The 16285-nt window shown below is 39.7% G+C and overlaps 1 protein-coding gene across 3 annotated transcripts in view; it reads right to left on the minus strand.

The window, feature by feature from the left end:
• Positions 1-16285, minus strand: part of LOC119499855 (receptor tyrosine-protein kinase erbB-4-like) — a 352862-nt gene that overhangs the window by 92818 nt on the left and 243759 nt on the right. For all 3 annotated transcript variants that reach the window (XM_037789066.1, XM_037789067.1, XM_037789065.1), the window contains exons 7-12: positions 16143-16284; positions 12466-12579; positions 11844-11970; positions 10074-10147; positions 3650-3740; positions 354-553 (exon numbers count right to left, since the gene is read on the minus strand). In XM_037789066.1, coding sequence (XP_037644994.1) covers positions 354-553; positions 3650-3740; positions 10074-10147; positions 11844-11970; positions 12466-12579; positions 16143-16284 — 748 coding nt within the window. The remainder of the gene's footprint in view (positions 1-353; positions 554-3649; positions 3741-10073; positions 10148-11843; positions 11971-12465; positions 12580-16142; position 16285) is intronic.

Genomic DNA, 16285 nt, shown 5'->3' on the forward strand with positions numbered 1-16285 from the left:
GATTTAGGCTAGGCCTTTATTTTATTTTTGTTTCTCTATAATTTTACCTTAAACTGTTGTGTTCATTTTGTACTCAAGTTCTTAATATGAGAAAATACTTTTCATTTGTCAAGTATTTAATCCACACAAGAGTATACAAAAAATAGGCATTACCATGTGGTTATCTCATATAGACTATTTATTTATTGAATTACCAGAATACATGTTATATTGTGATATATACATCTTTATCAAGACATAAAATGACCTAAATCGCGATAGAAGATTTGGCCATATCGCCCAGCCCTAATGCCAATATATAAATTTGGAGATTTTAGTTTGTGATGTTTGTGGTGGTTTCGGTATGAACTTACAGCACTTCTGTGGGCTCTGGTTGTTGCGGATGAGAACCTTCTGGTTCGCAGCCCGGAACAGTCTCGTCCAGTTGACGGTGTTGTAGTAGCAGAGCTGGCTGTTCTCTGCGATGTGGACGTTCCCAGCGCTGATCTCTTTCAGGGACTGAAGCTGCAGTGATGAGATGCCCTGCTGCTTTAACACCAGCAGGGAGATCCCACTGAGAGGGAAGAATGGGTGGAGGTGAGAGGAGGAGAGGGCAGGAAGAGAAGGTATAATGGGTGTAACAGGAGGAGGAAAGGGGGAGAGGCAGAGAAGATGGATTTACTTCAGGGGTTTTGATGCAGGAGTCTCTTTTTTTTATGTAAACATCCTTTTTTTCTGTCATGTGAAGGTTGTATTTATCTCTCGTAAAGGGCTTTATATCCTACAAGTAATATCTATGTGCAAACTTAAGGAAAATGCTGCCTGGAATACATAATTCTTAAACACATCTAATACTAAAAGCATGTGGTTAAGGTTAGGCAGATAGTGTTCAAGGTTAAAATTGTATAAAAAATGTTGATATTGAAACTTGACTAATCTTGTTTAGCGCTCAACATTTCAACTGAATTTAAAACAGTAATGCAGAATAGGTGCATGTGAATTTACTGTGATTCATATTGGACAGGATTAGTTCAACACAGTAGCATAGCAACAGACATATGGCACATGGAGCTTGTTTGTTTATGTTGTTCAATACTTGAAAAGTACAACTCGCATTTGACAGCAGCGTGGTCAGATGGTGCAATTAAATTCTGGAATATACTTCTTTGGATTGTGAATGAAAACATTTGCACAATAAAAAAAACACATATGGAGAGAATGCCATTATTCTCTCTCTTCTTATAGCCCATACAGCAATACACAAGAGGAATACATCATTGAAATCAATCAATCTAAAATCAAATTTTCACACTACATTATATAGAATCAGATCAAAATAATGTGGTATATTTACACTCACCGGCCACTTTATTAGGCACACCTGTTCAATTGCTTGTTAACACAAATAGCTAATCAGCCAATCACATGGCAGTAACTCAATGCATTTAGGCATCTAGAGGTGGTGAAGACGACTTGCTGAAGTTCAAACCGAGCATCAGAATGGGGAAGAAAGGGGATTTAAGTGACTTTGAACGTGGCATGGTTGTTGGTGCCAGACGGGCTGGTCTGAGTATTTAGAAAAACTGCTGATCTACTGGGATTTTCACGCACAACCATCTCTAGGGTTTACAGAGAATGGTCCGAACAAGAGAAAATATCCAGTGAGCGGCAGTTGTGTGGACGAAAATGCCTTGTTGTGATGTCAGAGGTCAGAGGAGAATGGGCAGAGTGGTTCGAGATGATAGGAAGGCAACAGTAACTCAAATAACCACTCGTTACAACCAAGGTATGCAGAATACCATCTCTGAACGCACAACACGTCCAACCTTGAAACAGATGGGCTACAGCAGCAGAAGACCACCCGGAACTAGCACCGGCCACTTTATTAGGTACACCTCGTACCTAATAAAGTGGCCGGTGAGTGTATATAAGTACATATTTTTTCACTTAACTTTTACCTCATTGTTCTTTATTGCTGATCTTATGAATTAACCAGCCTCTATGTAGCAGCTGAGTCAAATTAGGATAGGAATCTGTTGGACTGCACTACAAAATCCAGACAGAACATTCAGGGGAGTGCGACTGCTCAGTGGAAAACTCACTTTCAGTATGTTAAAATAAACCTACAGAGAAATCAAGTACTTCCAATGTGGTCTTAAATTAAAGAAACACTACCATGCAACAACATCACAGGAGTAAAATAAAGGCTACTATTATCTCCACCATGGTCTTGCTTTCTGCACAATTATTACACCATACTATCGTCATTTCACAAAGATATTGTGTGTAGATTATTAAAAATGTAAAACCTTTAATATTCCAGTGTTGTCCAACTTCAATTAATACATCTTAATTATTATTTTATATATATTATTCAGTTGCTGCTGCAACAACATAACTTCAACTGATTTTTTTTTTATCATTCTACCCTCAAGCTTCTCCTTCTTTCTTTTATTATTCGGTGCTTTTCCCCCATCCTTTCCCATACACCCCACTTGCACAGTTTAAAAATGACAGGAGGCCAGTGGGGTGTCAGAGCCATCAGAAAGACAGAGAGTATGCAGGATCAAGCATGGGATAAGGGGGGGTGGCAGGCTGTAATTTGTCCTACAGCCTGCTGTTTCCATCTGCAGGTGGATGACACGCACGCACACGCACATGCACACGCTCACGCACACTACAGTCCACACTATGCCACCGGCTGCAAAGACATTCATTTTGTTTCCGTCCAAATGTCACAGCAAATTTTAGAGAACCTTTGGAAAATTACTACAAAATAAATGATAAATAATTACGTCCTATCAGCTGGGTTAAAACAACTGAGTTGGCTTCTTAAATGTCAAAACAAAACCATCACCAAAAAAGGGGTTTTCGGGCACCAACTAATTATTTGGTACCAAAATGTTCCATACTTCTTATTGACTTACTTTCTGACTGTAGAAGCATAATCCACCAAACCACATTTACTTTTAATTTGCATTCAAATGATTTGAATATATACTCACACTAAATCCTACTGCTAGACATAATTATTAAGCAATTTGGAAGGACACTACTCTCTTCAGTCCTCTGTCTTATTTTTTTGAGTGTTGTAGAGTGTGCAACAATGAATTTCCTCAGCATGTCACACCCTCTGCTCTAGACCCGTTTTTGTCTGTTTTTAGGGGAGTACAGGGGGTCTTTAGGGGACGACAGCAGATCAACAGTATATGCCACATAGAAGTGGTGTACATCTTCTGAAAGCTGGGAACCCCAAGATTAATTTGAGATGCAGCTCAGCACTGTGTGTCGAATTGTTACGCACAATATGTGTTGATGCGTATTACTCAATGTAATCAACGTAAAGTTTGTTTACAAGGAAGCGTACATTTTAATTCCTAGGTCACTTATTTAGTGGGGAGGTTTAATACATTTGACCAAACCAATCCCCATTGTGTTCAGTCTTTTTTAAAAATTTCCCAAAGAGCTCTAGTTTCAGAGAATATTGATGCTCTGCTGTATTTTTTTGCCGTAAAGTCAAACTAAACCCACACATTCATTACCAGCTTGTCTTTCCTTTCGAAGTACTGAGCTCTATTTGAGGCAGCGTTGACGCAGCTATGATATTAATTACACTCATGCTCTAAAATAAATATCTAATCACAAAGCTATTATGTTCTCAGGTGTGTACCTGTACAGCGCTCTTCCCCCAATAGTTGCCAGGTTGGAGAAAACACTCAGGTCTGTCATGTTGTCAGGCCAAGACTGGATGTTCAGATATCCTAAATGGGAACACAAACACACACACACACAGGTTATACTGTAATGAGTCACCAGTACTGACAGACTAATATCAGCTGTCTATCATGTCCTCCATTTCACACAGTGACAAGAATAAAATGAGTTGGGAGACTTGGCATCTCTCTGGCATTAGCAACATTCCCGGACCACAGTAACTACACCACCTGAGTCTCATCTGAAAGCAGCCAGAAAAACCTTACAGGCACAGAGAGGAGTTTTGGTGCCAGCCATGACGAGTGTAGAGTTCGATTTATCAATATTTTTGCATTTCCTTTATCTGCACATCTAGTGTTGAATGATTTAGAAGATTAAATGAATAGCTGAGAGGATGGCTGAGATTTTTCAATAATGGATTTAGATAATATGAAATATTTAGTAGAGAAACGGTAGGGGGGTTCAATCCCAAAGCCAATACCAGAGGACAAATAAAACAGTTAGATGAGGCTATGAGACCAAGGAACAATGCGGGCAGAGGGGTGACAACACAAGATGAGGAGGAAGAAGGTGGAAGTAAGGGAAGTTCAGGTAACTATAACGACAAGAAGAAGAGAAATGTTAAAAATTACTTCAGCATCAAAAGAAAACAGCTGCTGTTGTATTTCCTCCTGATAAATGGAGGAAGAGAAGGAGGTGGTAGTGGATGGTGGTTTGATGGGCAGCGTTGTGCGTTCTCCAATCAATGAACAGTTTTTGACTCCATTATATTAAACTGTGTGTTTTCCTCTCACGGGACGCATAACTTGTGTTTATCCAGAAAGGGAGGGATTGATGGAGGGAGGAGAGCGGAGTTGCGGAGAAGCGGAGAAGAAGGCCGGCCGCTCACGGCTTATTAACAAGAGAGCAATAACCTTCAACAGCACCGTTATCAGTTTGCGGACATCGTTTTGTTTGTTATGTCAATCCCAGCTGAGCAGCGGCAGGGTCTGAGCGAATGCTTATTAACAGTGTTTGATGAAAGAATGAGAGAAAAAAAAAGTGGGATAATTGTGAGGAATTACACACCAGGGCTCACACAAATGGACATGAGCTGAATTTGATACACATCCTCATACTAGAGCTATTTTTCTTATGCAAGAGCACAGTAGTTATGTCCAAACAGGTGAAAAAAACTAAATTAATAAATATTATTACAATTTTCTGTATAATATAACACTCTTTATTGCTTGATTTATTCTTTTACCCATTTTCCCAGAGACAATACAATATGAGTATAATAACGGCTGCTATTATGATAGAATAGTAATGGGAATTCAACCCGTCGTAAAGTATTATGTGATTTTTATACAGAATACTAAAACTGATTGAAGGAAAATTGTCGTTTATAAAATCTAACAGCAGTTTCGGTATCTTTATATCCATGTTGTTTGTTGCATCCATGCCCCTGAACCTCATGGTGTGTATTTCAGGATGCAGAGGGCCTTCTCAGCCTAGAGGCAGCAGCGTTATAGAATCGTTAGTGTTATACTTGTCGCCACTAATCGTCTTAATGACAAAACCTGCAGTGCTGAGGCGCCTCACGGCTCCATCATAGTGCTCTTTCGGGGGATGGGGGTGCTTCCTAATAAAGGTAACAAGCTACCGCCTGCTGCACACTTGTCTGTGCTAATGTAATACTGGGCTAACAGCGCACATATGCTACGCATGTACGAGGTAGGTACAGACTCTCTGCGGACACCGTGTGCATTTTGGAGAAGCGTGTATATATTTACAGTTAAGAGTTACATTTTCAGTCTTTCTCAACTGGATACTGCTCAATTAAACCTTTTAAAAAGGAGGCTATGACCGAAGGTTGACAGTTTCCTTAACCAACATGCATGACTGATGTTCTTTGACATGTCGGTCAACCCTATGAGGTACAGTGTGTGGGATTTGTTCTGTGCTAGTAGAAACATAACAGTGCAACATGGCGGACTCCGTAAAGAGGACCCGCTCCCTATGTAGACATTAAGGGCTCATTCTAAGCTAACGCAAACACAACGACTCTTAGTTTCATGTGATTATACACCAATGAAAACATAGTTATGAATATTATATTCCATTTCGGCTAATACATCCCCCTAAATGTTACACACTGTTCTTTTAATGAGATGCTTCAAGGTGTGAATGTGAATGTAGTGTGTGTGTGTGTGTGTGTGTGACTCAGAACCACGGTGTTGTTGGAACACGCTGTACTAGCACTAGTCACTCTATAATTACATCTGTCTAAATAAACAAAGAGAAAAGAGGAAATGATGTGTTGGAAATAATTTTCTGAAGTGCTTTAGTGTGGTGAACACTGACAGCACATGTGTGGAGCATCTGTACCCCGGGTCTGAAATCTGTCAAAGCTTTTAATTACATTAACTGCAGACATTTGTTTGAGGTTATTCAATGTGTCTGCTTTTAGAGAAAAACAACAACAACTTGTCTTTTATATGCCCTATTCCTGTTTTTAGTGAAAAGGGCAGCTAGTCTATATTGTTGGTAGAGTAGGGATTTGGACATGTTGTTGTGCTGATGATGAAGCATCCTGGATCCTAGATCCATCTAATTATAACACTGGTCCTTTAAATAGAAAGACTGATTATATTTGAAAATTGTCCTTTATTATAAAGTAATCCCATGAAAAGACCAAAACCATCAATGAATTGATTCTACTAACAAGTATTGTCTGTGTAGCCTGCCGCATCTTATATATCTGAGTAACATTGACTACTAAAAACACATCAGTGAGCCACGCTGTCGCCCCGGGTGACATGCTCTTTCATTATGATGAACACGTGCACCGTAGTTCATTTTTAGTCAATCCCATATACACTGTCCTGCTGCAGTTAATAGTTATTAATTATAGTCCCTATGCACTCTTTACTGCTTTTTTGAGTAACATTTGATAAAAGCTAGAGTGCCCAGCTGTTTTGAGAAAATACTAACCCTCTTTTAAAAACCAAACAATATAGTTGTGACCTGTTTTTACACTAGATCTTCAGTAGTAATGAATTGGACTGAGTGAAGCAGACTGGGTTGGAAGGTCAGAAAGTATGGAAAGATTAATTACAGCATTGTTGTTGTTGTTTTTTTTCATTGGATTTGTTGACCGCAAGAAAGCACAGAATAACAGCCTACCTACTCTGTGATGGAAGAAAATGCATTTAGCTTCACTCTAATCTTTCAGTGCCTTCACCTTCTTCTCGCCACTGTCAACGAGTGGTTTTGTGCAGAAAAAAAAGCAAAGTGAAAACATCACCTACTGAAGTAGCGGTTCTGCTGAGAGCCACATCAGTGGCACACCAATGCACACGACAAATTACAGCGCGGAGCCACTTAGAGAAGAAGGCCGTGAGCTCACAAGCAAAGGTTAAGGGTGCTTAAATTGTGGTGATTACATTTGAGCCACGGCACTGAGAAACCCACTTACCCACGCTAAATTGCGTGAGTTGATCGCCCACTCTTTGGGTGGAACCTGAACTGGTGATATGCAGAAGAGAAGCAAGCGTCACTCAAAGAAAGAAAGAAAGAAAGGAAAGAAAAGGGATGAAGAGAGAGAGAAAAAGAGAGAGGGAGAGAGAGAGAGAGAGAGAGACAGAAAGAGAGAGAGAGAGAGAGAGAGAAAGAGAGAGAGAGAGAGAGAGAGAAAGAGAGAGAGAGAGAGAGAGAGGGGTGTGCTGTTGTGGAGGATGAGAGCTGTCCTCCTACACAGCTCATTTGAAAGCTAGAGCAATGCCAGCGGTGACCTTGGGGTCACAAAGGCAGGTTGGCTGCCTCTGTCAAAAGTCACGTTCTCCTGACAGCTCGGAGAGATGACAAGCTGAGCTGACACACATCTCTGACTACATGGTGTTTGCACAGTGGTTTGTCCCCATCACCTGCTCTCAAACTGCCATCACTAAACAAAAGGGGGAGAAAAAAAAACCCCAAAACAAATGATTTTGTAAATTGAAGTTGTTATTATTACATTATTACACCTAGCATTTTTGTTCTTCATATTTTTATTCAGTTTTTTTTATCAATTCAAAAAGGAACAGTGTGTAACATTTAGGGTGATCTATTGGCAGAAATGGAATATAATAATCACCTGAAACTAAGAATTGTGTTTTCGTTAGCTTAGAATGAGCCCTTCATGTTTACATAGGGAGCAGGTCCTCTTCATGGACTCCGCCATGTATCTACAGTAGCCCAGAATGGACAAACCAAACACTGGCTCTAGAGAGAGCCTTTCACATTTTTACGTTACCTAAAGGCCACACTAGGTTCTCCTACATGCTTGGGAAGGGAGGAGTGAGCGAAGGGGTACTCAGTTGGTTGCAATCTGCACCCTCACTGCTAGATAAATCCTACACACTGGTCCCTAAAAATGCACTCAGGAGCAGATTTGTGCAGCTATTTGAAAGGCAGAATGAAAACATTCTTTGCATTTCACATGTTTTGGAAGTCACAATCTGAAACAAAAGTGATTTACTAAGACAGCAGCTAATTACGCAGTTCATGTCTGAGATTGTTTACTAATCGTATTTTAAGTTTAAAACCATTTAAATCTCTTCTGCTTTGCACCTTTTGACCACTCAGCCATTCTGATAGAAAATCTCTTTGACCAGTATTCGATGGTTTCTTAGCCCTTACAAGATGAGAACAATTTGTGAGTTTGTTTTGTCATCTTGTTTGTTACATTTGAGTAGATTTTTCTTTCTGTTCCTGTCTTTTCTCTTTCTTTCTGTTTTTCCTCTTTTAAGTCCTTGAACTTTTGCTTGTGGCAAAAGGATCAATCCATTGTCGACTAATGGATCACAACTTGCTGAACAGACAGACAAATCCAAACCAAGTGGATGTGATTCAGAGGCTGACCTTTAAAGAGGCCTACAAATTAGCTATAATTGACTCCTGTGGTCAGTTGCTTTTTTCCACCAAAGAAAGATACTAAGCACATCAATAATGGGGCATTTTTGATACAGACTGGTTTGCTTTGAGTCACATTTAGATCATGCAGAAAGGGACAAAGTGGCCGTATGTGACGAGTTTGGATGAGAACATGTTGGTAAAGGGGGTAAAATATAACAGAAATAATACATTTTAAATAGGGCTGTCAAAGTTAAGGCAATAATAACACTTTAACGCAAATTTGATATAACGCAACTAATTTCTATAACGCATTAACGCAATTGATATTTCGGAGCGGGCTCAGTTTTAAAGACAGAGTGAAGATACTGGCATCATACGAGGAATCCATTGGTATGCTCCAAACTTGCGCTAAATTTTGGCGAGGAAAAACTGTCATGGCAATTTTCAAAGGGGTGAAAATGGGTTCTATGGGTACCCACGAGTCTCCCCTTTACAGTCATGCCCACTTTATGATAATCACATGCAGTTTGGGGCAAGTCATAGTCAAGTCAGCACACTGACACACTGACAGCTGTTGTTGCCTGCTGGGCTGCAGTTTGCCATGTTATGATTTGAGCATATTTCCTATAATAAATATATACATAGATTTGCTTAAAGCAAGCCTATTTGACCACTCCCATGTTGATAAGAGTATTAAATACTTGACAAATCTCCCTTTAAGGTACATTTTGAACAGATAAAAAATGTGTGATTAATTTGGATTAACTATGGACAATCATGGAATTAAATATTTGAATTGACTGACAGCCCTAATTTTAATGTGTATTCCAGAGATGCTTTTTACTACCAAAAATACAATACATGTAATCCTGCTACATCAGCCATAAAGTAAATGTGTGTTTTTAAGGTGAACAGGGGGATACTGTGTCATAAAGTTTCTGCTTTTGTAAACCCCCTTCATAAGTCAAAAATGTCACCAACAATATTTCAACAGTAATATTTTCTCATTTCATGAGGGAGTGTCACATCGGAGATACAAGGTTTCTTTCAGATGGCACTGTCAAATGTCTGGGCTGGAGAGATGACAGCATACATGCAGCTCAGAGGTGGCGATGGCAGAGGGGAGCTGGAGGATTAACGATGCGCACCACATGTTCTGGATCTTTTCTTCATGGTGCGTGAAGGGAGAGCTGGGACTGTGGGACTCAAGGCTAGGGACTCCCCAAGGGGGAGAGGCAGCACAGAGACAGAGGAGATTGAAAGACTCATCTGATATTCATCTTATGCTGCAATGTCTGTCCTTGGTGTGGACAGTCTCAGGGGGAGGGGATGGGGGAGGGGGGGGAGTTAGACTTGAGCAAATACACACAGATACACACAAGCATCACACATATGCATAAAAGCGCAAGAGAAGGGATAAAGGTATGAGTAAATTGTTTTTGTTTGCTTATTAATTTGTATGCATGTGCAGAGATGCACGCTGTGCAAGTGATATTACTCACCTGTGATCTCGCGAACGGTGCGGAATACATTGAGTTTTTCTGGGTCCAGAGCTTCAATGTTGTGATACACGTCCCTGTGAATGATAATAGGAGGTCAGAACAACACAAACAAAAACAGAAAGATCACCACATCTGCATTTTACACCGCATAGATAAGCCATGTGCCTCTTAATCACAGCAATGACACAGAACATGACAGTTTAGAATATCAGATCAAATCAGTAAGACATGTTATCTATGTCAGTGGTTCCCAACCTATTTTCCTGAAACCCCCCCCTTCTACTTGTATCTAAGAAAAGCTGAGCCCCCCCGAACTCATCAGCCTAAAAAAAATTACAAATCCTCGAACAAAATCCTTAATTTGAATAAATTGTGTTTCAGTGTATTAAATGAGTTAGTCTTTTTTTATTAAATCTACTTTTTTTTATGAATATCACTCGTCAGTTTTGTCAACATAAATAAAGTGATGTCGTGTTGCCACGGATTTGCCAAGCGAATGCAGATACAATGATAATTTTTTGTAACAACATAATTTATTTACTATGGAAGCGTTATAGCCGAAATTGATTTTTTGTTATTGTGGTTAAATAAATGTAATTTATGGTGTTGTTAGACTGCTGCTAGACCACCCCGTTAATACAGGTCTGGACCTCCCTTTGTGTGTTGCAAACGGGGGAGTAAACAGGTTTTTGACCGCAGTGAAAATATTGTTTTTGAAAGGCTAAACGCCAACAAATACGGATGGAAGGAGAATATTTCCTTAGATTTTAGTCTAGTAGACGCAAAAGAATATATATTTTTAAATAGTTTTATGAACAGACCTTTGTTTAATTTATCCTGTAAGTGTGTTATTATAATTTTAGTTATATGTTAGTTATACACGTATTATATGTATAGTTATATATGTATGCAAATCCAATTTTGACAACCTCAGAGCAGATAAATCCTGGCACATCCTGTTAGATCTTTGGCGTTCCCCAAGGGGCCCGGACCCCAGGCTGGGAACCACTGATCTATGTATAGTATGTATTGTTTTCTTGCTAAAAAGGGGGATTCATATCTCATGTTGTGATAGTTTCATGTAGACTACTGTCTTTGAGAGAGAACGAGAGAGAACGAGAGAGAGTTAGAGAGAGAGAGAGAGAGAGAGAGAGAGAGAGAGAGACGCAGCATTTTTAATTATTAAAATGATGTTATATATTTTTTCAAATTGATTAACATATTTCATTTTAACATTGTCAATCCAGGACCTCTTTAATTAAAGAGGACCTGTTGGTTCATACATGTATTTTGTGTTTCTACTAAAAACATGTTTACATGCTTTAATGTTCGAAAAACACTGTACTTTACTCATACCGGCTGTTCTGCCGCACCTCTTTTCATCCTCTCTCTTAAACACTCTGTTTGAGCTCTGTCCATAGCTCTGTTTGAGGGCGTGCCAAACCAGACGATAGGCAGGTATTATGCAAATGTTACTTGGTGACGTCACCATGTTACAAATGAAAAGGCATGACTTGTGTTTCAGGCAGTTAAGGAGCAGTGTTTCTGTGGGGGAGAGTAACTCCCTTTGGCGTGGACATTGGGCTTTGTAACTCTGCAGACCTTTTACATGCACAAAAACTATATTACACACTAAAGGAATGGGAAAAAGCACAAAAGCATAATAGGTCCTCTTTAAAAGTTATACATACAAATGTCCAAACATGATCACGGTTCCATTAATTCACCCCATTTTATCATCCTGATAAGCTAAATGTTGTAAACTCTCACCCTTTGATCCCAGTGATGAGGAACACCAGGTTGCCGTTGATTTTGGTGCAGTTGACGAACTTGTCGATGTTGCTGGAGTCGACCGTCTGAGCTGCCTGTAGGCTGGCTGTACCAATGCCATCACACGCTGGAACACACAGTGAGATAGCAAAAGGCATTAGTTTAATTAAATGTCTTTATAACACCAACATGATAAAACAATTGAGATTTACAGTTATGTAATGGGAAGCAGTTTTTTAAATATCAGTGTATAATGGACAATAACGGTTTTGTATTAATACCCTAAAACAGATTTGTGCATGGACGATGCAGCTGCTAGTCTCCGTCTCATGACGGTGGCATTTTTAGTGTTTATCAAAAGTAAAAAAATGTTTCATATTAACCCTGCACTACAGGTTTGGCACTCAGTAAGCTACAATATTGCCCAAATCTTAGAATTTGTTTGCTTATTGTTATCATATACATGTCTCAGAATTAATGTGGTAATCATTTATTGATGTTCAAATGCTACAAACGTGATAGATTACCAATAATCATTTACTTTAACAACTTCATAAATGGCTAAATATCTTAATTAATTACTGATAAGTTGTATATTTTTAAACATCTGTTTGTGGTTTACCTTTTGGGCAGATGTCAGTACAAGGGATACACATCTTAATGCGGTTCTCCTCCACTTCCATCTTGTTACTGGGGCACGCTCTCACACAGGAGCTGTGGTCCACCACAAAGTTATCTGAAAAACAATTCACCGTAAATGTCAAATACAGATGGCTGCTGTTTGTCACACAGGAACATACAGTACAATAAGTGACACTCGGTGTAGGCAATCCCATAAAAAAAATAAAGTGTTGAAAGTCACTTTCATTCACTTTGTCTGACGGAAGCTCTGTCTGTACATGAGTTGCATTAAAGGGTAAAAACTTTATTTTTATTTTTATTTTTAGCATGCCAACTTAAATATGTAATGCAATTGGTGTTTCATTATAAAGAAAGCAATGTTAAATATTTACTAATCAGTGAAATAAGCATTGTACATGCTTGTGCAACTCACAATTTGTGTGCCTACTGCTCTATTATTTTGACTTTTTCATTGGACCCGGTTTCCTTTCTAAAAGTCTCTATTCAGTTGGAAGTTCAGCCCACACTGTAGGAAAATTGAGCTCATATCAATGGCTATCTGTAGGCTCTAGCAGATCACTAACCACTGACCTAATACACAAATTGAAATGGCACACTACACAGTAGCTCACTGTATGAACAGCTACCACAAAACAAACAGAAAAGACATTAGATTTTGTGCTACCCTTTAAACAAGCCTGAAATATGCACACAACCACGACTTACACTGTTTTTATAGCAGCATTAAGAGACTTACTTTCATCACACTAAACATTTAAATGGTTGTATTATACTGCCTTCAACCACAAGCCCTACTACCCTCCCCGCTGGTTGGCCTTTTCACAGATTTTGGGAACAGCGTGGGGTGTCCACAATTAGCTGTGGGCATGGTGAGCGGTTGATGGTTAGCTGGGTAGTGGTCACAAAACACACAGGAGTAATACCAAGACTAAAAATGCTGCAAAGAAGTAAGATGAGATATGGTGGTGATGCAGACCAAACCGCTGGTGTTGTTATTCTGCAAAAGTCCATAGCCCAATGCAAGAAACAATTCAAAGTTATTGACCAAACAGCAAACTACAAACCACAGAAAAGCTTTGCTACAGGGAGGAAGTATTCAGCAGCCAGGTCCTTGTATCAATAATGGAGGCAGCCTTGTCTATAATCCCTTCTCTGCATGTCATGGCCCATATTGACAAGTCTATGCCCTGTGTCGGAGTTTAAAGATTTTAAATGCGAGATTAGGGGCATTTCCATTGCCCCCGCACGGCTCTCAACATGGTGAGAAACAGTGCAAAAAACGGCAACAATGCTGACAGAGCTAACAGTGTTTACCCAGTAGGCAACCTCTGGGTCTGAAAATTTAAGCAAATCTGAAAGTCCACTAAACGTGCATTCTTTCTAATAGTCAGCAGGGGGTGACTCCTCTGGTTGCAAAAAAAAGTCTGATTGTATAGAAGTCTATGAGAAAATGACCCTTGACTTCTTGCTTGATTTATTCCCTCAGTAAACATTGTACACATGAGTTTATGGTCTCAATCGCTAGTTTCAAGTTTTCTTCAATACAGCATGATGTTCATTTAGTAATTTATGGTGCCATTTAGACAGTAAAGTATTGTATTGCTACCACGACGTTGTCCGCTCTGGTAGTTGTCCATTTTTTCGTCTCACAACTTTAACCCTTTCACAGTGTGTTTTCAGTTCATGAAAGTTAATTGTATCATTTTTGTCGCCAAAAAATGTGTTATTCGGCATTCGTTTTTTTTTGGCTCCACCCTCTCGTGTCACTACTGGTTGCAAAAAGCCACGATAGCAATGGACAAAAAACGAAATGTCGACGGCCAAATTGCTGAACTCTTCTTATATACAGTCTACGTGTTTACCTGAGGGGGAACTGGAGGGTGGGTGATACATTTCCAATGCCGTCAGGCGGGACGGCATTATCAGCTGTATCCACCATATGAGAGGAGTTCAGAGCAACAGCCATGAGCTAGCCAGTGGGCACATTTAAAGAGGCTTGAGCGTGCAGGTGAAAAACACAAACTCCAGTCATCCTTGACACCAAAATGAGCTTAGCTCATGGCGAAACACTACAATATCCAATCAGCACTGAAGAGAATAAAACCTGTGTTTTGCCCAAATGCCAGGTCATGCAGAAGACACTGAGCCGACCCAAAGCCCCACCACCTTGTGGTCATCATGAACACGGAGCCGTAAGTGTTTGAACTACTCTATTCAATTTCATTGTGTCCACTTAAATATACAGACGGGCGATGAATTACAGAAAACAAAAAAAACACAGTCACCACAATTCAACCCAAATCACCCATGGGAGATTTTGGATGAACTTAAACAGCCCATTGTAAAAGTGAAGGCCAGCAACAATGTCAAAATGTCCTCATTCTCGAGGTCTTAAAGTCCTCACAAAGATTGGCATACAAGAGAGCACTCACAAACATACACATTATCTTCAGAAAACATAAAACATAAAACAAGCAGTATTTACAGTAGTAATATTTGCTCTACCAGCAACAATAAGAAGGTTATGAGAAGTAAACATAATTCAAGCATCTCCAGTATCTAATCATTGCTCTTGTTCTTAGCAAAACGGCGAGAAGAGGTGGATGCATTTATCTGCCAGCGTTCAAAAATAAACAAGGCATGTAAAGAGCATAACTGTGCTGGCTGCTGTCCATGCACTCTGCCTGCATGAGTGTGTACAGTCCATTAAAATCAGTCTATGAAAATGCACATGAATGTGTGAGTGTGTCTGTGTGTATGTACATTTACTATATGATCTTTGCTAAGTATTATACTGGCATTATGCAAATAGGAATATAATGGCTTATTTTGACAGATGCTCAGTAATACACAAGCATTTAAGTATTGTTTTTCTATGGTATGCTTCATGTATCAACTAATCAACTTTCTCTAATCCTCGGAGATGGCAGTAATGGGTCGGATTCAATGTTCAAATGTCCTCTGAATTTGTTATTTAACTTTACCTCAATGTCACACATGTAATTGCCAAGGGGAAAAATATTTAACTTTAGCATGTAAAGCAAGTTATATTCACTATCGGTTGATGAAGGAATCTTTTTTTTTCTTTAAAGGGGACCTACTATGCTTTTTCCGTTTAAGTTAGTGTGTTATATAGTATCGTTTTTTGTGCATGTAAAAGGTCTGCAAAGGTACAAAGCCCAAAGTCCACGCCAAAGGGAGTTACTCTCCCCCACAGAAACACTGCTCCTGAACTAGCTAAAACGCTTGAAGTCCCTCTGTAACTGTGTCTTCTGTAACGTGGTGATGTCACCAAGTAATACACTTTGCCTGGCGGCTAGTTTGGCACGCCCTCAACCAAAGCAAGTTAGAGCAAAGCTGGAGCGAAATCCAATACGTTGGGTTTGGTTGACCAGTCACACCGGTGGGACAGCTGACCAATCAGAACAAGGCATATGAGGAAATAGTTTTGGGCTTTAAAATCAAAGTGGACTGGCAAAGATAATAATACCTTGGAATAAGTACTTTAAGGTTAAGGTTGGGATGACTTTTAGGTTAGGGCATGAAGACATGAAGGGGTTATGACTAGGGCATTCATGTTTTCAGTGTAAGGTCATCACAAGTATACTACTGTAGTAAAGCAGGTGTGTGTTCGTGTGTCCAGGTGGTGGGACTTACGAGGACACTTCTTGACACAGAAGGCTCCATAGGTGTACTTTGCCCCGGGATTGTGCTCCAGTTGGAAGGTGGTGGGGTTGTAGACGAAGGGCTGGGGGCACTGGGTCACACATGCCCCACTGTCATTGAAGTTGGTGCAGGCC

This window comes from Sebastes umbrosus, chromosome 13 (genome assembly GCF_015220745.1).
Source record: "Sebastes umbrosus isolate fSebUmb1 chromosome 13, fSebUmb1.pri, whole genome shotgun sequence".
NCBI classification, from domain to species: Eukaryota; Metazoa; Chordata; class Actinopteri; order Perciformes; family Sebastidae; genus Sebastes; species Sebastes umbrosus.